General features: G+C 36.4%; 2 protein-coding genes across 4 annotated transcripts; one reads left to right on the forward strand and one right to left on the reverse strand.

Annotated features, from left to right (window-relative positions):
* The first annotated feature begins 1,364 nt into the window (after positions 1-1,364).
* On the forward strand, positions 1,365-2,458 carry hoxc6b (homeobox C6b). Its single transcript, XM_056735110.1, has 2 exons — positions 1,365-1,743; positions 2,160-2,458. The coding sequence occupies exons 1-2, from the start codon at positions 1,365-1,367 to the stop codon at positions 2,456-2,458; spliced, it is 678 nt and encodes a 225-aa protein (XP_056591088.1).
* Positions 2,459-6,808: 4,350 nt separating this feature from the next.
* On the reverse strand, positions 6,809-9,913 carry smug1 (single-strand-selective monofunctional uracil-DNA glycosylase 1). Of its 3 annotated transcripts, none has more exons than XM_056734934.1 (4): positions 9,850-9,913; positions 8,493-8,799; positions 8,138-8,257; positions 6,809-7,942 (listed from the first exon to the last, which is right to left on the reverse strand). In XM_056734934.1, the coding sequence occupies exons 1-4, from the start codon at positions 9,873-9,875 to the stop codon at positions 7,730-7,732; spliced, it is 666 nt and encodes a 221-aa protein (XP_056590912.1). In that variant the 5' UTR covers positions 9,876-9,913; the 3' UTR covers positions 6,809-7,729. The 3 variants fall into 3 exon arrangements, with proteins under 3 accessions (XP_056590912.1, XP_056590911.1, XP_056590913.1); XM_056734935.1 differs by having other exon boundaries at positions 7,865-8,022; XM_056734933.1 differs by having other exon boundaries at positions 6,809-8,257.
* Between the last annotated feature and the right edge of the window lie 14,909 nt (positions 9,914-24,822).

The following is a 24,822-nucleotide window of genomic DNA, read 5'->3' on the forward strand; positions in this document are numbered from 1 at the left end:
CTTTACTGCTAGATCAACCCATTCAGCTCGTTAACCATGGCTCATGTAAAACTTGTGAAATTCGTTGCAGAGTGTTTGCTTCCCCTGCCAGCTTACTGCTCCTTTAACCTGTTCAGTTTGCTAACAACTTGCTCCTATAACTCGAGTGCTATTCGTTGCAGAGTGTATGCTTCCACTGCCAGCTTACTGCTCGTTTAACTCGTTCGGTTTGCTAACAGCTTGATCCTATAACTCCAGTGCTATTTATTGTAGAGTGTATACTTACCTTGCCAGCTTTACTGCTCGTCTAACCTTTTCTGTCTTGCTAACAACTGCTCCTATAACTCCGGTGCTATTGTTCCAGGGCGTATGCTTCCCCACGAGCCTAACTGCTTTAACCTATTCGTAACGTCAATAATTGCTCATGCAACTCTAGTGCTATTTTGCAGGGTGTATGCTTCCCCTGACAGATTACAACTAATTTAACCCATTCGGCACCTAACAGCTTGCTAACCCAACTCGTGCAAATCGTTGCAGGTTGCATGCTTCCCCTGCCAGCCGTACTGCTACTTAAACCCAGTGTCTGCATTATGAGGAATGTTCTTTATGCTATTTAGACATGCTATTTGTCTGAGGGAATGATTTTGTTTTGGGGGACATGTATTGCTGCGCTCTTGCAAGGCTGCATGGACGGGCAGAGAGTTGCCCAGAACAGACCATTCCGCAAAAATAAATATATGCTAGCCTATCGTGTGTGTGTGTGTGTGTGTGTGTGTGTGTGTGTGTGTGCGTGCGTGCGTGCGTACAGAGAAAGCGGAGAAGGGACACACATCAGCTGAGGTTAAATTAATCTATAAACTACACACCCTCAGAAACAAACTGTACTGCCTTAGGGCTATATAGATATATATATATAAGGGATTATGTTTATTTGTATATTTCTGTTCTATTTACATACACTTTATTGCATATTGTACTTATTAGTTTATCTTCAACTGAGCACCTCATTTGATTTTCACTTTAATGTTTGTACTTATTGTATGTCTTTTCGTAATGTGTTTAATGCTTTGGCAGTATTTTGAGAACTCGTAATTATGCGAATAAAGTGCCTTGAAATTGACTAATTGAAGAGAGAGAGAGAGAGAGAGAGAGAGAGAGAGAGAGAGAGAATCAATAATCAAATGTCTTAATAAAAGGGATGTGCATGTGTGTTTATGTTCCCGAAGCTGTTGTTGTGCAGGCCCGTGAAAGGTCGTAACATTATATATTAATACAACACCTGTAATTAAAGAAAGCTGACAAGGAAAAAGTTTAAGTGATAGGAAAAGATAGCTTTCTCAGAGTGAGGGAGACAGCACGGGAATACGGTTTTGGGGGCAGGAGGTATGAATTCCTATTTTACGAACCCATCGCTCTCATGTCATTTAAGTGGTGGTCAGGAAATTATTCCAAACGTTGCCCTTAACTCGACCAACTATGACTCGGTGCGACAATTCTCGTCCTATGGCACCGCTGTGGCCCCGAACAGGATATACTCCAATTCGTTCTATTCAAATCAAGAAAATGCTATGTTCGGGTCTGGACGAGCACCGTACGAGTTCGGATCGCATGTATTCTACCAGGACAAGGATGTGCTACCTACTTGTAGGCAAAACCTTGGACAGACACAGGATTACGCTTTAGACCAATACAAGACTACATCGCCAGAAACAAAAGGAGCCGTTCAAATATATCCGTGGATGCAGCGAATGAATTCGCATAGTGGTGAGGATAAAGACTAGAGATGGGTTTGATTTTTACCCTTGTTGTATCACTCCATAAACCATACGTGGCATAAGTGAAGATCCAATAAAAGCTCTTTTTCTTTGAAGGCGGATTGGAACATGCTTTTTATCGTCAACCAAATATATTCACAATGATAGGGTAAAATATAAAACCCGTCGTAAAAAGGATGTCCTTTTTATGACGGGTTTTATATTTTTGGTTGACGATAAAAAGCATGTTCCAATCCGCCTTCAACGAAAATATATATATATATATATATATATATATATATATATATCTGCATTGAGCAACTTGATTTAAACATGGTATAGTAATTTTTTTACATTAATCGTTTATGGAGCTTTTTTCTACGACTGTAATATTTATAATAAAGTCTACATATTTTTTTCTCACAGGAGTTGGCTATGGGTCTGATAGACGGCGAGGTCGCCAAATCTATTCGCGATACCAAACTCTTGAACTTGAAAAGGAGTTCCATTATAACCGTTATTTAACAAGGCGCAGACGAATCGAAATTTCGAATGCGCTTTGTCTCACAGAACGTCAAATCAAAATTTGGTTTCAGAACCGAAGAATGAAGTGGAAGAAGGAGAGCAATTTAACATCCACCCTCAATGAATGTCCAGCAGGCACTGGCCAGGAAACGGACAAAGTAGAAGCAGAGGAAAACACCGAAGGGAATGAGAAAAACTGATAATTTGCTAATTTTGCAACATATAAAGGATGTGAAACTATATTTTACTACACTGTAACTAAGACTACAAATCGAACTTTAATTGTTTGACACAATTCACCAACAGAAAAATTGTAACCAGACAAATAACATCTTAACCCCATCAAAATGCATAAAACCGCCATTCCCCAAATTACACATATCGAACAAAAACTTCTCCGTTACATATTGCCTTATTCTAGAGATAAGTTAAAATCTGCATTAACTGTACAGTGATTATAGACATTTATTCTTTGTGATATCAATATCTTATATCAAATTCTAAATACATCTGAATTAAAACCTGATGTTGCTTTTTGGTGTATACGTAATATTTTTCATTGTCGTTTATTTGTATGAGTTGTTATCATTACCTGTAAATAATATACATTCCAAATGTAATGGTTCATACAGTATTGTGTAAGCTTTAATACAGTATTCCAACATGCTATTTTAACATGTGTAATGTTAGATAACGAGTAAAATGGAAACAGTGTTGTAATAAATAAAATACAAATCAAATAAGACATTTTAAGAAAAAACTAAAAAACTGCTTTCCTGTAAATTATTACGGCTCACAATTTCTACTTGTTATGTATGCTGCTGCTGTTAATGTACACATAATAGAAAAACATATATGCAGATGATTCTAAAAATAATATTTCAACGGCGTAGGCTCCTTCACAAATTATGCGTATGTGCAGGCTTAAGTATAGGCTACAAAAAGGGTTGAGAAAGCTTGCATTTTTTAAACCAAAAACTTTTAATGAACGTTTTGAACCCTGAGCAAAATAGATGAACAATAGTTACACTTTGTTTTGAGGTGTCGAAGTTCTACATGATGCATGTTCTTAAAATAGTAATAACAGCAAGATTAGCATTATTAGTAAACCAGCCTAAAAAAGAGAAACCCTAAACCATACTTATATTAAGTACATATAAGTACATATTGTTAATAATACTCGGTATATTAATAATACTGTAACTTAAAATAAAGGGCAGCACGAAGATATGTTTACAAAGTAGCATTTTGTATTATGATATTATAATCATAATAATTTAAGATACCTCATTAAATTCACCATGGGTTATTACTTAACAGTGTTTAATTCATTATTTTTAAAAATGAAGGAATAACAAAACACTTTCAAGCAGAATAGAAGACACTCTTCACATTTATTCTGTTGTTCCTCCCATTTCCTCGACTTCATTGATCTTTAGTCATTTTAAAGTCCTTTTCGGAGATTTATTGACAAGGCAATACATTTCTCGTAAAACTGTATCCTAAAGTAGACAAGTGTCGGCTACTTCATTTATGACGTGTAATTAAATAAATTCCACTACATTCAAATATACCAAAACTCCATGTTATTTTGGCTACGTTATATACATTGTAAGATTGAGTTTATGTCTGTAAAACGGATTGTGTCTATAGACTCTTTATAGATTCCTGCAAATCTCTTATATATTTCAATCACTGCATAATTTATTTATTTTTATTATTATCGGATTATTTAAAGGTTATATTTCCTTTTAGGGTTGCCAACGATTGTTTTATTCATACTGTATAAAACGAGTCAGTAGAAATAAGGCACAATGTACTGTATTAATTTGAGGAAATTTTCCGTATTGATTTTTTACAGATGTTTCACCTATTTTTTAACCTAATTACGTCTTATCCATCTATTAATCATAAACTGGGTTTTTGACATTTCCCAGCATGCTTTGCGTCAGACTGCATTTATTGTTTATTATTGTTTATTGTTATTTTAATTGTTTTTCAGTAAAAAAAGACTTGTTTCTCCTTAATGTTCATTTATCTTTGAGGTTTAAAAAAGTTTGTTGTATTTTTTAGTTTTAGGGTTGCCATTGTTTTGAAGAGTGGTATGCTAGGTTTATGTGTGCCATTCAATGATCTATAACTGTGCTAATGACCGTATTGAAATGCTTCTCATCTCATTTGCTTAATGTGTTTTGCTGCTGTTAGTCTGTACATAATTCATGTATGACACTTAAAAGAAACATTGAGCAGGATACATTTTGAGTTAAGGTTAACTTAAAAAAACTGGTTCAATCGTAATGGCTTGGATATACAACAAAAAGTTTTGTCAGCCTTTCTTAAATTTGTTATATCTATATGTAAATAAAGTTTTATTGGTTCAAAGCGCTTAATATTGTTGCGTGGAACCACTTGTCGCAGCCTTATTAAGTATATTCAACAAATCAATTTTTTGAGTTTTCTATGTTCATTTGTATGGAAACAATGACTCTTTTACTACTTAAACACTTTTAACACAAAATTGAATACAATATATTTGTTCTCAAAATACACTGATGCATATTTTTACTGGGGAGAAGATTCTTATGTTTAATCTTAATTATAATTGATCGAAATGTGTTATGTCTGGTCAGTTCATAAGCTTTTGTCTTGAAATCATGTAACATTGGTAATTAGCAGTTTGGAGTCACTGGACACCACTCAGTTCTGCTCATGACTCAATGGGGTGTAATGAAAACAAAGGCAACCTACAATTTGAAGAGACATTAACTTAAATATCAATAACCCACCAATAAAAGCTGTGAAACAAAAAGGCGGTGCACACTGTCCTGCACACTGAGTCAATTCGTAAAAGTATAAGACTGGACCATAAATGAATATAGCGCTCTGGATGTATCAGTCTGAATTACATCATATTCGGACACTTGCATGAAGTGGTTATGCATTTATATTTGTAACAAAGGTTTAAAAGCAACCACCTACCAGACATTTCTACCGGCATTGCAGTTCTCCACATCAACTGCTCCTCGATTATAATGTACCTTAGTTTATTGCGGTCTTTTGCAGAATTATTTTGTAAAACAATTTACTTTTAACAGCTTGTCGAGAAAACTTGTTTCCACAAAGCTCTCATCTTTCCAGTGGTTGCTAGGATGCTGCTACACTGTTTCTAAGGTATTCTTAGATGTTGTAGTGTAGTTGCTTTGAGATCACTTCGGTCTCCATAAGGCTCTAATTCTGAAACACCTCTGGTATCATTTCTTCAGCATACAATTTGTGCTTAAACTAAATAATTAAGGATTGGTGTACAGGGTTTTCTAAAATTCATCAATAAGGAATAAAATCTAACTGTAAAATACAATTCAGTGTTATTAAAAATCATTTCCCCTCTACCTTTTATTCATATGTTCCCTGTTATTGTTCTCTTCACCTGATTTCTCAGCCCCGCATGGAGAATCTGTTCTGCCGTCCAGCGCTTTGCATCTCTTCCTTTAGTCTTCCTCCACTCCTCTTCATTTGTCACTTTGGTTTCCCCCTCTGCGCTCTAATTGTCTCTTAATAACCCAAAGTTCTCATTAGTCATAGTATTGATGGCTCTGACAAGCATCAGCTATCCAACAGAAGCTAATGCACATGCTCATATGTCCAGCAATGGGGTCATCATGAGGTCACCACATCAATACCACAGATGGATATCATAGCTGTGTGGTAGAAGTGTTTATTACACAACAGTAAATCACTGAAGTGTATTATTAATGGCATTTGGTTAGGAATGTACTTAATATTGCCAATTTCTTTTAAGATCATGCACTGCGAATAGGCATAGATTATGCTAATACAATCATAGTTTGTAGACCTTTAAGGATAGGTGAGCTGTTACACTTTCAAGGAACCATGATTTATGAATTTATGATTTATGCTGACTTGATAACTGACTGGTGTTTCCATTATTTTAAAAATCTTCTGTGGTATGTTTGTTTTTTATGTACTGTTTGAAATTATTTTTGACGATAAAGTAAAGACGTAGAATTTATTGACATTATTCGAGTCAACAATTAGGTCTTCCTTACAGAATGAACAGTAAACAAAGATCTACTGACAGCCTTCGACATTTTGTCATGTTCATGAGTCTATATGACAAATAATTTTTACTATATAAGTAAATTAATGTATTTGCCAGACACTTATAAAAAGCAAATACAGTGAATTAAGCAATACAGAGTTTTGAATTAAAATCTATTTATATAGCAAAAGGAAAAATCATAAGAATAAGACTATTATGAAATATAAAGAAAATATGGTATTATTGGATTTTTTCATACATCGACAAAACTAACTGATAAGTATTCTTGTTTAGTTGGAAAATTACTAATCGTTTAGCCAGAAAATGCCCTTATTTATCAGCTGGTGTACTGTAGAGCCTTTTGAAACGGCAATGAAACAGAAATTTGGACCTAAACAAACCCCCATTATATGAAGAACAACCTTGCAAAGCTTTCCTCAAAAGCCACAATTTGTTTTCTACTGAAGTAATAAACACACAGATGTTTTGTATGACAAATTTTTATTTTAAATTGAACTACTCCTTTTAGTGCAAAAGAGCTGCTAGTCTCCGCCCCTTTCCAGCAGATAACAACAAAACAAGAAAGGTCACATAGAGCGAATGAGAAACACAGTCTCTCTTCTTTAAACACCAAACATATAATTTTCTATATACAAAAGTACACATGACAAACTGGTTGCGTATTTGCAAACCATACACACTGCTTTCTATAAGTAAAAGTACCCATTACAAACCTGTCATGTTTTCTGCAAGTGAAATTAATGTTACACAGCACGTATTTACAAGCCATATACATAGCTTTCTATGAGTAATCAGACAAACGTGCCACAGTGACATTTTACACAACCACTACCTATGTCAGAAAGGATGCAAAATCTGATCGTCTTATTTTCTTAAAGGCTTTTAGAGATCGGCTTACCAAACAAAGTTACCGAGTTGTTTTTTTTGTTTTCTGAGTTTGTGGATGCACCAGGGACCTGATAATAGCATCTAAACATGGCATGAAAGGGCCCCTTTAAAGAGTCAAAAGTGTCCATACTTGTTTACTGCAAGTGTATTTTGTATAAATCCTGATCTGTATGTTGAAAATGTTGTGCCTCGTTTTCTAAGGCCAATTTGTGTGTACGCAACGTTTATAAAAAAGGGGCCTTGGAACTTCCCTCTGCTAATGCAAGGCTCAACCAAGTGAGCTGTCAGAAACACATACATATTTTAATAATGGCTAAATAGAATAAGCCTCAACAAATGCATAACATAATATGCACATTCAAAATGGCCAAAAAAAACACATGTAAAAGTACATAAAAATACAAAATAATGATCAGTGTCTCATTGAAGAGAGTCATAGCATCATAACAATGGATATTGTATAGTTCCAAAGCACTGCTGGGTGATTATAATGTAAGAATTTTCATCTGTTGAGCAAACTCAAAAGTCCCAGTTCCTCCAGTTTGGCCCTGACTATGTTCGCCCAACCCTTATTTGCCAATGGATTTCTTGGGGATGGATGCATAATACCCTCCACTCGCACATTGATACCAGCTTCTGCCAGAGCCCGCCGAGCTCGCTGCTCAGAAACTTTGCCCACTCCAATAACCAAGGATACACCCAACGCAGTAACAACCTGACAAAGAGCATCATCACAACAGGATAAAAGAGCGTCACGTTGCACAGCGGGTAGTTCGGGTGGTGTTAGGTTCTTGCCTGAATCATTCATGAAGATGAGAGGGCACAAGTTGTGAACAAAACAATGGCGGAAAAAGTTGTGTGGCTCACCACAAAGCTCTTGGAAAAATCCCCAGAAACGGGCTCCACTCACTTCACTCTGAGTACAGTCAAGGCCTGTGATTCGTCGTTTGGGATGCTCATCAGCTGGCCGTCCAACCCTTCCAGTGATCTTCAACCAATTACGAACTGCTTTTACCTCACCAAATGGAACCTGATAAATAAAGACTGATTTAATTAGCCTTTAAATTGTCTTCACCAGCATCCAAAAGATGCATCACAACAAAACAACCAGGAAAACATTAAGAAAGGTAATTGACTGGTTTTTATATCTATTTGTATATGCATTTGTTTATTTTATATGTACACTTCTTTATGAACTCAGCATCAAGCATTATCTGAAATATGCAAAACTGAAAATTTAAAATGAAACAGGAACATTTTCTGACCCCTGTTTGTGCCATGCCAAAAGGCCCTGGGTTCATGCCCAAAAAGAGAATACTCTGTCCTCCTCGACAGTATGTGTCCACATAACACTGATGTGGGTCCCAGGCATACTCAAGCGGGTTGTATGTGTACCGCACTGGTTTTCCAAAGGACATCATCCGTAACCTTGCGTTCAATTCCAGTTCAACCTGCAGGAACCTTGAAGCCGTTGTAGAGCTACTAATACAGCTGTCAGTAGACGGTCCAGACAGACCTGCAGGATCTTTTCCCTGTGACTCCTCTCTCTGAGGTATATCTCCCTCTTCCAACCTATAAAAGGAGAGATTTCATAATTAACTCATTCACATATATTGTTGGCTGGATGTTGCATGAATAATAAGTCACCAACTATGGTGTTCTTGCTTTGACTCGGTACATGTACCTCTTGCAGTAAGTAACTTATTTTTTTATGCAGTGATGTATATGGGCGTAGCACTGCTACTGCCATGTTGGCACGGTTATGTTACCCATATCTTCATTAGTCTATGATGTGCAACAAAAAAAGAAATTGTTTACTATATAACAGGGCTATTCAAATTCATTTCAAAATTATGTTCAGTTTTTCTATGTAGCCTACTATTATAGGCTATGTTTTGTTTAGGTCAAATGGACATTCTTGTTTCATTCTTTGAACTTCTAGCATTTCGACCAAATTTCAAATAAAAATATTGTTATTATTTGCATTTATTTGCAGAAAATGGAAACTTTAGAAACATGCCGAAAACCCTGAAAAGATGCTCTGTAGCCTACTTTATTCAGACCTCATATAATGCAAAGAAAATAAGTTCATATTCACTTTCAAGCAATAGTACAACAGTATTTAATTATGTTTTTAGGAAAAGTTCAAAAAATATTTTTATGGGTTAACCTCGATATTTATCACAGTTTTCACGTGTCTTGTCATGCTGTTCAGTATTTCATGTTGCTTTTGGATGACATTGTCACTCCTTGGGTTTCATTTTATTGAAATACGACAGACACTGGACTGGAATGCACACACTATATCTAGAAAGATAATGCTGATTAAATGATACAAAATATAGAAATGTAGAATGAATCTAAAATATATATTCTATTTTTACGCGGCTGTATACTGAGCATATCCGGGGTAAATTAAGTCACCGCTTCTGATCTGCTCAATGCGCGTGCAAAGCGCAAGAGTATCGCTATATAAAATGTATTCGTGCATTGCTTTAGCTGACTACCTCACTCAGGTAATGGCTGAACAAATACGGTTATTTAGAGCGAATATCACAGTGCATTGGTGTAAAACCTAATAAAGAAACGTAGGCTTATATATTTTAAAGGATTGTCTTTTACCTCTCACGATCAGGAGGCGCTTCCATTCCTAGAGATTTGTTTTCCGGCAACAAAAGAACTACTAGATCGCGATGCCTTCTGTTATCTGTAGTTTCTCGTGATGTCGCGTGGCATTCTGGGATCCGTAGTTCCCTGTGGTGTCTCGCTACCTATTCATTTGTTTCGTGATGCATAACACCTAAGTCATATAATCCTGAGGTGGTGAATGACGCAACATTACTACATTTTTCTTCTAAACATAGTTTTTAACATTTTTACACTCATACTATCAGTTTATTTCAAATGGCGAATTTCGTACTGTTAATTTTTACTATAAAGTTTATGAGGATAAAAACAAATAGGCTACAACACAACAATGATTTGTTTTTATAACAGCCTTTTCTCTATTGAATAATATGCTAGTATGCAAAAAAGGTAATTAAGTGAAAGTACATAATAAGACATACTTCAAATAATTTTCTGTTTTTTCAGGTAAAACAGGTTTATCCTCGTTTTTTTAGAAAAAGTGTGGTTGAATGAAAAATGTTGTGCTGTGTTTGATTCTCTCTGGTCTAACGCCCTGTTCACACTGCCAGCGAATAGCAGCAACAGAGTGACATGATCTCATTAATTTCAATGATAGCTGACTTCCAATGAAAGGAGTGACAGTGACTATTGGTGACAGGAAGTGTGCGTGTCTAGTGACAAAGTTGAAAATCGCTCAACTTTATGCTAATGATAAAAGACTTTCGGGAGGGACAATAGGAGTAAAGCAGTGGATCTCATTGCAAAAGAAGGGTAACACAGCCCAGCAACAGAGTTGCTGGCGTTGTGCATGCAAATTAAGTGCTGTCTGCCTCTGTTGCCGCATGCATACATCAAAAGAGGTTACAATGTTCGTTCCCTATTTTACCTTTCCGAGTCTGCTTTTGCAGGAACATCTGTACTTTTTTATAAAGAGTTTACATGTGGCTGACCTTGGTTTTGACTGCGTTTTAAACACGATTTCTATATTAGGGCTATTATATACTATAATCGACGTACAGTATATACATATGATCGTATGCTGTGTATATTGTTATTGTTTTGTCTTATGGGGAACATGTTCATATCCTGTGTAGCTTCTGAAAAGCATAATTAAATTAATAGGATCTTTAAACAAAATGATGTTCAACACGTTAACAGACACCAGCATGGCTTTTTAGTGTATCCTGTTGCCTTCCTGTGCATCAGAATGTTTGTATCTTTTGCATAAGTTGTGTATGAATCTTTCAGATGTCCCACATGAAAAGATGGATCTTAACATCAGACAGCAAATGTTGGAAAAGGCTGAAATATGCAGAGGAGCAGGAAAATCTGAGAAAAAACAGGAACTGGAGAATTTTTCTTCGGAACAATTGACCAGGCTAAACCAGGGACTCAATCAACAACAATCACAAAACATAAAAATAGTATTTGATTGTCCAGGTAACTTCAGGCAGTCTATTGAAAATCAAGTTATTTTATACAATTTCAAACTATTTGGTACAATTCTTGTGTTGTGTACAATATGTAACGTACAATTGTGAAATGGTTTTGTCAGGGCAGTACTACAATCTTTATAATTCCATAAACAACATCAATGTGAACAAGCTTCTATCACGTGAACATACAGTTCTTTTGTTGCCGATGAACTCAGTGTCTGTGTTCTATATAAAGAAGTATAAAGATTGAACAATGTCATACTTTCTCCTCCTGTGACTGATTTGTACCCATCTTTGTATAGTGTATTAGGCCTGCACTTTGAGGCACCATATAGGGTTTAAATCAAACTTTGCTTATGAATGCGTATATAAAACGGATGTTCTAGCAAATACATGTGAAATTTAGTGCATACAAACAAACTATAACTTGCATATAAGGGCGTCATGGACCCATTTTTTAAGGGGTTACATTGTGCACAACACACAGAAACATATGGAAATACATACATTTAAAGCCATATTATAGAAAATATCTCTTAGGCATATTCAAAACATCACACAAAAACAACACAGACCAACGTGTTTTGTGTGGCAGCACATGTCCATTGTTTGTTTTTGGTGTGGCATATGCTCTCCTGTCTGGTCTCCCGTCCCGTCCCGCCCCCTCATTTCCTCTTTAATGATCTTGTCATGTCTTTTTCATGCCCCTCACCTGTTGCGCTCCTTATATGCTCCCTATTTTATGCCCTTGTGTTTGCTTTCTTGTGCCGGTTATCTTGTGTCATTGTGTAGTCAAAGTCAAAGTCAAAGTCTAGTCTAGTCTAGTCTATTTTGTTTTTGTCTAGCTCCTTGTTGTTTTAGCCCCTCGTGGGTTTTGTGGGTGTTAATAAAATCTGTCAAATCGCTGTCTGGGTCTGGGTTCTGCCTGACACAATATAATTTAAGTGCATCTTTTTCTTAATATATGAAAAGTGGCATTTTTTTATATATTGTGTGTTATTTTAACTAACTTCACTCTAATTTAAACTAATCACTCTATGCATTTCGAAATCTATATTCAATTATTTAATATATTGATAGTTGATTTAATCACAGGTCTATCACTGGATCTCCACTTGCATACTTTCACACACCCCTACACCCCATCGATCCTGTGTTTAGCAAATGATCGGTGTCTTGTATTGTCTTCTCATAAGTGCAGTAAATCGCTTTCCCACTCATTCTTCTTCAAAACTCCTTCCAGGTGGAACATTCTTCCATAACTCAGTCAGGTAAACCATATCTCTTACAACATTAAAAAAAACTACTTAAAACCCATCTCTTCTGTGAATACTTGACAGACAAATAACAAAAAAAAGAAAAAAACCCCACTAACTCTCATTCTCTCATCACAGGTATTGTTCTGCCTTTTGCTGAAACTAGTAACTTTGTCTTTGTCACATATTGTCTTATTGCTCCTGTATGACATATAGCTTATTGCTCCCAGAACTCTCTGTAAGTGGCTTTTTTATAAAAACGTCTGCTAAATGACAAAATGTAATTTAGAGGAAAATATATTTTCTTTAAGAGAATTGACAGCCTTTGCACCCTGGAATTGAATTGTTGATACCGTAAAATAAAAGTTAATTTAAACGATGCTACTGCCATTGGGTTCGACTGTGCAGACTACACCAAAGTATCACAATTTAAGTAATTTGTAATCATACAAAGCTGCATGCTCTTACACTTGTTTATGACATACACGGATCAGTTTCATAATTCGTCCCCACTTATAAAACACGTTAACCCACTAAGGAGTCTGTGAGGTCAGCTGTCTCCAAAAAAAAAGATCCGAAAATCTGTGGCCACAGTTTTGTAACGCTTACTCACATAAAATTGTTCCCTCCAAATACCACCATAAAGCTACATATAAGAATCACACAGATTTATACAATCAAAAGATGCGTTCTTGTCAATTATCTTTGTGCTGATGTTTTATAAGAGACACAGCATGCATTGAGTTTGAACGTTTGTGTAAGTAATTTTAAGATGTAGCCTATAATAGATCATGTTTATATTCTGTACATGCGAGTGTTTTACATGCGTGTTTGCATTGAACGTGTTTATATGTAAATGTGAGAATTTAAAGATGTATGCATTCAGGTTTAAATGTATATGTAAATGTTTATAGTTGTACGTATGTATGTATTGAGTTTATATGTATACGTGAGTGTCTGTGTTCTGTATGTGTAAATGAAGCTAACATGCATACTGTATGAAAGATATTCACAAGTGCTATTCATGCATTATTAACTCAAGATAGTTAGTCATATTAGTGTCAAAGTGTTTCACAAGTTGTTGCTTGAACATCTATAGGTACATGAACATCCAATAGTATACCTATAGATCTGAGTATTTTGTAAAAGTGTATGCACATGTTTTATATATGAGGAGTTTATTTCCAAAAGGAGATTACATGGTTTTTAAAGAATTTGAATTTGAAAGAATTTTATTTTGCATTCCAATTAATTCTGCAGTTGGTTTTGTTTTGATTCAAGCCATAATACATATAAAAATACAGCTAACTAACACAGTTAAACACAATAAAAACATGATAACATCATAAAAAAGATCATGTAGGTACAGTATTTTTTTTGTATTGCATGCATAAATATCTACACCTTTCTCTATAGGGATGTAGGCCTATCTGGACAGTTGCTACATTATTGGCGAAAAAAACAGTCTAATTAAACAATCACAAGAGCCTGAAACCTATGCTTCATAACACTAGCTTGCTGTGTTTTGAGGTAGTGTGTAATACTTTAGTTAGACATGCAGTGTTTGTATTGCACTGCTCAGTAATCAGTATGGCACACTCTAAACTCCAATGTTTCCACTTCTTAATAAAGTACCATTAAAGGGGTCCGTTATTGAGCTGGATAGCTTTTCAATCTAATTTTGTATCAATAAACTTGCTAAATGACTTTAAGTGTCACATTTTCAATGTAACAAGCACACACATAAATTCTTATTATTATGCTGTGTCAGAAGAGATTAAAAGGCACTTGTCTTTAATCAATACTGTGTGCCTAACCAATCCAGATCTAATAGAGATTCTCCTTTTTTGTATTGCATAAAGAATTATTTCCTTTGTTTTCTCACATTATTTTTTATTATTTTCATTATTTCACTGTAGAAATATTTTTGTAACGAAAACACAGAAAACAATAAACAATTCATATATGGCTGTAAATGTGCCCAGAAATGAGTTAACAAGAAACAACTGTTGCAAACAGTGTCAATCTGAGAGAGAAAAAAACAAGTCAAATGAGCCAAGAGTCATTGCTCCAGATATTATTACATTAATGGCTGTAAACGCAAACAAGTGTTCTTGTTTACAGTTGTATTATTTTTATGATAGTTTTAAATTATTTATACAACTAAAATTGACCATTCCCTGTAATTTGTTGTATTCAAATTAGTCTTTCAAATGGAAATTGTTTTTCCCAGGAAAAGTCAAATGTCAAGCAGTATCATCATTTAACCATTTACATATTTTACATTTGCAGACATATGGTTGTACAATTTACTTATTAAAAAATGATTGTGATAATCTTAATCTCTATAATCTATAATAACTCAGGTTGATCTGAAGGTTTTAAAGTTTGTAAAACTGGTACAATGCCAACAGGAAAACAATTGCAAATACTACCAAGACTCATATTAGTCAAATTGCTTAATAGCATCACCTTGTGGTTCATAGTGAACAAGGACTGGAACAAGACCAGTCATTTTATTCATAAATCTAAATTATATTTAAAATAATTTCATTACACTGCCATAAAGCCAATTGGATATAAAATATGATAATGCAATTCATGTTACATCTAACATTTGTAATAATGAAGCAATCCATTTGTTTCATTGTGTTTTAAAATGTCGTGATTAATATTGTTAAAAGAAAATCATCAATGGTCAACAAAAGATAACAGTAATATTAAATAATTGACATGAATTATAAAATAGTCAGTCTAAACAGTATAGCATCATCAATAAATATATGCTTTCAAGCATATGATATGGGCTAAGGTCTAGTTTAGGAAAGGTATAATTTATATATATATATTGTTAATTCATAAAGTTGACCCAAATGATCTCAATCCGCCTTAATGTTTTATTTGCATGGTTACATTTACCCACAGGGAATTTTTTCAATGTATTTTTCCCATTTGTTTGAAAAGCTATATGTGCCTTAAACTTTCATATAATATTTGCAAACTTGTCTGGTGCAAATTAGATTAGATTAGATTAGATTCAACTTTATTGTCATTACACATATACAAGTACAGTGTAACAAAATGTAGTTTAGGTCTAACCAGAAGTGCAATTAGCAAGTGCAGGATTAACAGTGTGAATAAATACAGAATACAATATTAGGAAAATACTATACAATGGGCATGTACTATGAAAATATGACAGTCGGTATGTACTATGAACAATATAAACAGAAGGCTATATACTGTGAACATTAATATACAGGTGGTTATGAACAGATAACAATGTAGACTAAACAATAGTGCAAGTGACTTGAGTGTGCATTAGTTACAGACATTAGCTATTAAAGTTACAGTGCAGTAGATGAGTTGATGCGGTTATTAAAGGTACAGTGCAGTACATGAGTTAATGCAGTTATTGAAGTTATAGTGCAATACATGAGTAGATGCAGTTATACATTTACAGTGCAGTAGATGAGTTAGTTCAGTTATTGAAGTTACAGTGCAGTAGATGAGTTAATGCAGATATTGAAGTTACAGTGCAGTAGATGCGTTAATGCGATTATTAAGGTCACAGTGCAGTAGATGAGTTAATGCAGTTATTGAAGTTATAGTGCAATAGATGAGTAGATACAGTTATACATTTACAGTGCAGTAGATGAGTTAGTGCAGTTATTGAAGTTACAGTGCAGTAGATGAGTTTATGCAGTTATTGAAGTTACAGTTCAGTAGATGCGTTCAAGTTCAAGTTCAAGTTCAAGTGTGCTTTATTGTCAATTCTTCCACATGTACAGTACATACATACAGAGAATCGAAATTGCGTTACTCTCAGACCCTTGGTGCATACAAATAACATTAAACACTGACAGTAGACGTTGAAATAAAGATAAATACGATTTAACCATATGTACATATAAACTATATGGATATACAAATATGGACATTGTAGAACAATAAAAAAATAAAAATAAAGAGAGATAAAGTGACAATTGGCACATGGCAGATAAAGTGCAAACCAGTTGAATAAAAATAATACTGTGCTGATGAGAGTAGTGCAAGAAAAAAAGAACAGTCTTTTTATCAGACTGTCAGAAGAGGTAGATTTCAGACAATGCTGGATGAGGTAGAGATCATTGCTGCAGTGACGCACAAAGTGACTGGTGCGGGTCACAGTTGTAAAGGGGGGGGGGATCGTAGTGTCAGAGTGCAGTGTTGCTTGGGGTTAAAAAGAGGAGGGGGGGCAAGGACGGGAGGGAGTAATCATTTCTAAAGAACTAAATTGAGTCTTAAAATACAATCAGCCTTTACCAGTTTCAAGGACAGTGGTAGGCTATCTTCCGAGAAATGTCATTTGCAATTTCTAAAAGCATTTACCTTAGGCTGGATGCAGCTTCGTAAATGATATTTCATAAAATAAATAAAGTAAAAAAAAACAGAGTTCAAATAAAACAAATGACATCATCAAAAAAGGAATGGAAAGTATGTAATATATTGAAAAAGTCAAATCAATGTTTATGTTCATAAAATTTAGCGCACAATCAAGTTAATGTTAAAACATTGATATTTTGTGATGGCTAGTTTAAAATGTCTGGTAGTTTGAATTCATTAGTAATGTTCCTAAATTCCTGTTAAGTCAAATAAATAAATAACCACATGATTCATGAACAAAGAAAATATTAAGACTTTGTTAAGAGACTAAACTTCTTCCTATACCAAAGGCAGATGCAATTGTGTATATATTATGTAAAACAGTATAAAGGTATGAATTATATTTTTACATATACAATGTACTTTATGACAAATGTCTTTAAAAATGTACACATACATTATACAGTATGTTCGTGTGGGCTGATGTTTAAAATTGCAGTTTAATTTGATTGATTTTGTTTGATGTGTGTTCCTTTAAAGCAGTAAATTAAATGGTGTAATAAATAAATTAGTAAATATTATGAGGGACATACATCAGTTTGGTGATTTTATAAATTTGTCAGGTAAGTAGGCCTATTCAAAGTGCTTGTGTGTGTTAAAACAACAGAGTGCTGTACTGTATGGGCTATAGGGTCTGTGTGTAAATGTACAGTTAAGCATTCAGTTAACCTTTTAACTCTACATTCTCGGAAACATTAGTCACAGTTGCTCCTCTGCGTTTAAAAAAGATTAAAAATGGCAGCCCAACACCGTGGTATTTTGCTTTTTGCCTATATAGCCCTACATGGTCTAGCGCCGCAGTATATGAATGAACTACTATTGTATTACAATCCTTCACGTGCATTACGCTCTCAGGCGTCCTGTCAGTTAGTAATACCTAGAATTTCAAAATCATGTGCAGGTGGTAGATCCTTTTCTTATCTAGCGCCTAAACTTTGAAATATTCTTCCCTGTGTTGTCCGGGAGGCAGACACACTCTGTCAGTTTAAATCTAGACTAAAGACTCATCTTTTTAATCTTGCATACACTACACTTCCATAATATTAATCCTCAGAGGATTTAGGCTGCATTATTTAGATCAACCGGAACCAGGAACACATCCAACAACAAATGATGTACTCGTTGCATCAAAGAGTGCAGAACAGTACTCTACTCTCAGCCAGTCTTGTCGTTTTGTTCCAAGGTTACCGCAGGATGCAGTTCATGCCCAGACCTGATGGCAGAGCTGAGAATGGGAAGCGATGACCTGACAAGAGCTGAGATGATAAAGCTGGATAAATGATGCGGCAACTTGACACGATTTTTCTACATCACTTCAAATGCTATTAGATTGTTAATGAAAATCTTAAATCTATAATTGACCTTATTCGTAAGTTTTATTTTATTTTATTTTATTTAGCCTTGTTGTGCAAGCACTGTTGAGCTTGTGCAGAGGCAGCAGCTTTTGCCAGAGGGGAACTGGAATCCCCTGGTTGGGCCTGGGTTCTCCTGTTTTTATTTTTCTCGATTGGAGTTTTGGGTTCCTCGCCACTGTTTGCATATTGTTTTGCACTATTTGCCTGGCCGGGGGGGCTGCTTTAGAATTTAGAAGTTAAACATAATTCATTTTTTGTAGTAGAGTAGGCGGGGCGAGACCGTGGTTCGAGTCCGGTGAGTAATTGTGAATTAGCGCCAGCTGTGCGCACACCGAGCTCGAATCACGTAGGAGATAGGGAGCATATAAATGGAACGAGCGACCGGACCGTCGAAGAGAGAGGACCGGGCCCGAACTTGTGTTATGTTTGTAATTGTATTTATATTTATGTTTTGTTCGCCGGCGGTAGTCCGTGAGGGGCCGCCGGTTTTATTACTTTATTAAATGTTTGTAAATGTTTTCCGGTTCCCGACTCCTTCCTTCCATTTTATGGAGAATTATTACATATTGCATATAAGAATTTATAGTCCGTTTAATATTTGACCTGTGGTTCTCTGTCCTTCATCCCTAATGTGTGCTTTCACTGTGCGTGTGTGTGTTTGCGTGTGTGCATCTGTGTGTGTAAGTATGCATGCATATTGTGTGTGTGGAGCACTTGTATGTCTGTCTTTTGTTGTTTTCACCTTTTTCTTGTTTTTACAGGTATATGCCTTTGGTTGTTTTTCTTGTCTTCAATGTGTCTCATGTACAGCTGCTTTGTAACAATGAAAATTGTAAAAAACGCTATATAAATAAAGTTGAGTTGAGTTAACTTTTGATTTGAGGTACATTAAATGAAGATCTGCGCCTGCAATGTATACTTCTTATGATCACATTTTTCACAATAAAATACGTTCTGTCAACACTTACCATGTAACACACAATTTCTTTTATAACATACACTCTGCAAGGATGTGTTTTAAGAGAAATGGTGGCTTTAGTATGGAGTACTTTTAAGGTCTCATGAACCTTGTTTATTGTTTTATGGGTCAATGACAAATAAGAAAATGTCAGGTGGTGCGACCATATATTAATTTAAAATAATATACATTTAATGTATTTAGCACTGAGTATTTTTCCCCTCATATATAAGAAATTTAATATAAAATCATGCCAAAATATTTTATTAAGAATTTTATTGAGAAAATTAACATTTATTTCTCAGTTTTGTTCTCTGTTTGTATGTTCGGACGGTCGCACCACCTGACATTTTTGGTCTTTCCAACACCAAAACTCAAAAAATCTATTGAATTTCAATAAAATGAAAAGGGTTTCTTATAAAGGACATATTGTAGATCCATTTGATATATGACATGTATTTATTCAAATTCTTTTTAGGAAAATAATGAATTTGGACACAAAACACGTCATTGACCCTTATACTGTTGTATGAGGTCTAGTTGTGACATTTGCGTGAATTTTACATCAAAATCAAGAAATAATAGGTTATTTTCTACACAGGTTTTGAGGCCAGCTCTGCAAACGCTCAGTTTTACTCGGCATGCTGCATTGAAGACACTTGGAAGTAAAAGCCTACCGCTTTGATTGGATAGCAATTTGCGTAGTTGGAGCCTTCTGTGAATTTGGTTAGAGATGTAACGTTGGATTACACATTAGCACCGTTCACAGTTTTTCGCACGGCATAATTATTATCTGGAGACCTCCTGTGATTTATATTTGACCTCCACACATAAGTATTTTATGTGACGCATTCGCAAGGGATGATTTTACTCAAATTTACTGACTTATTTCCCGGATGTGATGGCAAGGCTTTGCGTATAGTTTGTATTGCCTATAGCTGTATGGTGTTTAATGATACAATATATAACCGTAACCGTCAGCATTTGAAACCCGTGAGCGCAAACCGGACAAAAGATCACAACGATCGCGGGTCTCAAATGTTTTACCTTTTTGGGATGGCACCACAAGACGCCGTTCATTTGCAGAGCGTAGGGATCTGGCGGGTACATATGTCTGCATTAGCAAGTGAAGATAAGGTGGTGCCGAACCAGTGGTGGTCTTGTAGGCCAGGAGTCTTGAATTTGATGCGAGCGACTATAGGGAGCCAATGTATCTTATTGAATAGAGGAGTGACGTTTGCTCTCTTCGGTTCATAAAAGATAACTCTTGCCGCAGCATTCTGGATCATCTGTAGAGGTTTGGTTGTGCAAGCTGGAAGTCCACCCAGTAGCGCATTGCAGTTGTCCAGTTTGGACAGGAACAGAGCCTGTACTAGGACTTGCGTAGCATGCTCTGACAGGAAGGGTCATATTCATATGAATCTACAGGACCGGGCGGTGCTGGCAACTTGATCTGTGAAGTTGAGCTGATCATCGATCACCACTCCCAGGTTTCTTCCCATTCTGGAAGATGTGATGGTTGATAAGCCCAGTTGAATGGAGAGGTTGTGATAAGTCTTTGTATCGGCCGGGATTACAAGCAGTTCTGTTTTTGAAAGGTTCAGCTGCAGGTGATGGCCATTCATCCAGAGCGAGATCGGCTAGGCAAGCTGAGATGCGTGCAGAAACAGTCGGATCGTCTGGGCAAAAAGAAAGGTAGAGTTGTTTATCATCTGCATAGCAGTGATAGGAAAAGCCATGTTTCCAAATGACAGAGCCTAGGGATGTCATGTATACAGAGAATAGCAACGGACCAAGCACTGAGCCCTGAGGCACACCTGTGTCGAGATATTGGGACTCAGACACCTCACCTCTCCAAGATACTCTAAAGGACCTACCCGAGAGGTAAGACCTGAACCATTGTAGCACCATTCCGGAGACCCCCATAGCCTTGAGGGTGGACAGGAGGATGTGATGGTTAACGGTGTCAAAGGTGGCAGATAGATCCAGTAGGATGAGAACAGATGAGTTAGACGAAGCTCTTTCCAGTCTCAGGGCTTCAATGACAGAGAGCAGCGCAGATTCAGTGGCATCACCGCTCTTGAAACCAGACTGGTTGCTGTCTAGGAGGTTGTTCTGGGCAAGAAAGGATGAGAGCTGGTTACATACAACACGTTCTAGGGTTTTCGCAATGAAGGGGAGGAGGGATACCGGCCTGTTGTTTTCTAACAGTGCAGGATTAAGAGTAGGTTTTTTTAGTAGTGGGGTAATACAGGCCTCTTTGAAGAGTGTAGGAAATGTTCCAGTGGTGAGAGACGAGTTGATAATGTGGGTCAGAGAGGGAACAACCGATGGGGAAATGGCCTGGAGGAGATGAGTGGGGATGGGATCTAGGGGGCAGGTAGTCGGGTGGTTAGAAGAAATGACCTTGGAAACATCCTCTTCAGATAGGAGAGAGAACGAGGGGAGAAAGCATGTGTCTGGGGATTGGGCGTGGTCAAGAGACTGTGGCGCAGAGAATTGATTGCTGATGGTGGTTGTTTTTCTTACAAAGAACAACGCAAAATCGTCAGCTGTTAAGTCCGGTGGAGGTGAGGGGGTAGGCAGAGCAGAAAAGGTTTTAAAGAGAGTACGAGGGTCAGGAGAGTTGTTGATTTTAGCGTGGTAGTACTGGGTTTTGCAGAGGAGACATCCGGAGAGAAGGAAGAGAGAGTAGACTGATAGAGAGAGAGGTCGGTAGGTTCTTTTGATTTGCGCTCACGGAGAACTTCAGATAACCAGGGGGCAGAAGGAGATGCACGAGATGGCCTAGATCTAAGTGGGCATAAGATGTCTAAGCAGGAGGTTAGTGTGGAGCAAAGGGTGTGGGTGGCGGTGTTAGCATCAAGGAGAGAGAACTGTTTAGGGGGTGGGAGAGTAGCAGAGACTGCAGAGGATAAGCGGGAGGAAGAGAGTGATCGTAGGTTGCGTCGGAATGTGACCAGTGGGGAATCATGTGTAGTGTCTGGAGAAGTTAAGTCGAGTGTACCATTGAAAATTATATATGACCCCGGCAAATCACAAAGATGCCGATTCCCACAAGTTTAAGATCACAGACAACCTCTGCAATTAATACAAATGACTAGAGGTCCCCAGATAATAGCACATCAAGCGATCTCTAACAAAGCAATAGTGACGCTTAGTACACTTTTTTTTTACTCGCATAAGATTGCTGGACCATTCCTATCGGATCCAGTATTGACGACACTGCTTTTAATTTTAGTCATTCCACAAATCCAGTGTCGATCTCTGGCTTGTTCACAAAGAAATCCTCAGAGAAATGAAAGAACAATCATCTTTAAAAATAAACTTTAACCACCCATTACCAATGTCGGAATCCGAAGGAAGATTATGCAGCGACTGTATTCTTCAACGACCGTGGTGGCACAATATTTAGCCATCTTTAAAGGCATGTTTGTTTATTGCTTGCTTGCTCTATCTGGTTCCGCGACACATGTGTTACTTCAGAATTGTCATGCGCGAACCAGTGGGACGGACTAGAGAAGTAGTTGTTGATATTTTTCTGTAGAGGCGATGTTCAACCTATCAATCTCGTCATAGATAGGTGCATTCCAGAATCTGGCATTCGCTTAAAGGCAGGGTGTTCTATTTCCGAATTACGCTTGTTTAGACAAAGTCGGGCCAAGTACCCGAAAAATAACTGTACTGTTGACCAGGGAACAAATTTCTATTTGAGATGAATGTAAGTTTTGCCAGAGTCTGGAGGAAAAGTGGAGAGGCACAGAATCTAAGTAGCTTGAAGTCAAGTGTAACGTTTCCATACTCTGCTACAGGTCAATGCAGTACTTTATGTATCTGTCTGCTGAAAAGCATTTTGGAGATGCAGATTTCCTTTTGCAGCAGGACTTAGCACTTGCACACAGTGTCAAAACTACTGATATTTCCATGCTTGATTGATCAGCCAACTCATCTGACCTGAACCCCATAGAGAATTTATATAGTGTATTGTCAAGAGGAGGTGTAGAAACATCCGATCAAACAATACAGATGAGCTGAATGCCGCTATCAAAGCAACCTGGGTTTCAATAACGCCTCAGCAGTGCCACGGGCTGCATCGCCTCCATGCCACACTACATTGAAGCAGTAATTTGTGCAAAAGGAGCCCCAACCAAGAAAAAGAGTAGCCTACATAATTTAACATACTTAAACATAGATCTTGAACATTTCTGTTTTGTAATTTGTTTGGTTCATCAAGAAAAATATTCACATTTTTTGAGAAGCTGGATTTTTATATCTTTTTTGGCTGTAAGTTGTAGCCATCAGAATAAAAAAAACTCTGGAAATATTTCACTTTGTGTTTAATGAATCTAGAATATAAGAAAGTTTACTTTAAATTACATAAGAAAAAGAACTTATCCATGATATTCTAATTTTCTAATTCTAACCACTGATTGCATGAAAACGTTTTCAAACTGGAGTCCTGGGACCCTTCAAAAGGTTCTAAGGGGTCTCCAGAAAATTCCTGAGGACAAAAAAAGACAAAGCATTGCATTTTCAGCCCAATGAAATCGATCAATAGCCCATGACACAGCATGCGGTAAAGAGGCATCTAACAAGAAATAAACAGAGCACTAATGTGATTAAGTCTGACTGAGGAACAAAAAACTAAATGTCTGTGAATGCCTTCATTTGTGTGAGGATTGAGGAGCAGACAAAAATAAAAGACAAAATTTAAACAAAATCTTCCAGCTCTTCATAGGCCTATCACCTGGACATATGACTATGTGCACTTCCATCATGCATTAGTGTTGTTGACATAAAACTTAATGTAACGTGTGATGATGCAAGATATGTAAATACATCTGAATAATTTCATACAATGAGGAACTGTTGAAGTTTATAGTGTATCCTACATGTTATGTAGTCATACTTGAGGAGTCACACACAGTTGACATGTTTTAGTATTAAACGCAAAGCCCATGAGCAGCAAAGACCAGACCAGAGTCAGAGCAAAACAAAACACAAGAATGGAGATACAGACACAACTACGGTTCATTTTTAACTGTAGAATAATTATTAATGATTTAATTAAAATTTTTAATGTTTTAAGTTTAATTAAAAAAACTAGTATAAATGTACTAGTACTTGTAGTACTATTAAATCTTGCTTGGGACAAAATTGGCCCACTTTTTAACAATTTAAAAAGGTATTTTGCAGCCCACAACTAGATTTGTTGCTTTTCTATTGCAAATACACTGTACAGTTTTCTTTAAGTGAACTTAACGTCATGCAGTTTACGCTTTATTAGAGTTCCACATAATTATTCAAGACCACATAAACCAAGATAGAACCACAAGACTTTAAGAGAATGAGACCAAGACAAAACCATCAAAACATGGTTTTAAGACCGATCTCGAGAAGGCTTAGCTACAACACTACTCTTTATGTTTTATTTTTGTTCTTTAAAACCTAAATAGGAACAGTGCAGTGTAACATTTTATTTTTAAACTTGAAATATAGTACTAATGAAGAGCTTGTGGCGACTCAACTGCAGCAAC

Source organism: Triplophysa dalaica, chromosome 21 (genome assembly GCF_015846415.1).
Source record: "Triplophysa dalaica isolate WHDGS20190420 chromosome 21, ASM1584641v1, whole genome shotgun sequence".
NCBI lineage: Eukaryota > Metazoa > Chordata > Actinopteri > Cypriniformes > Nemacheilidae > Triplophysa > Triplophysa dalaica.

Coding starts and splice junctions, on each gene's coding strand:
- hoxc6b (XM_056735110.1), top strand. CDS start 1,365: ATGAATTCCTATTTTACGAACCCATCGCTCTCATGTCATTTAAGTGGT. Junction 1,744..2,159: donor GCGAATGAATTCGCATAGTG/GTGAGGATAAAG, acceptor TTTTTCTCACAG/GAGTTGGCTATGGGTCTGAT.
- smug1 (XM_056734933.1), bottom strand. CDS start 9,875: ATGGAAGCGCCTCCTGATCGTGAGAG. Junction 8,800..9,849: donor GCGCCTCCTGATCGTGAGAG/GTAAAAGACAAT, acceptor CTCCTTTTATAG/GTTGGAAGAGGGAGATATAC. Junction 8,258..8,492: donor TTGGCATGGCACAAACAGGG/GTCAGAAAATGT, acceptor TTTATTTATCAG/GTTCCATTTGGTGAGGTAAA.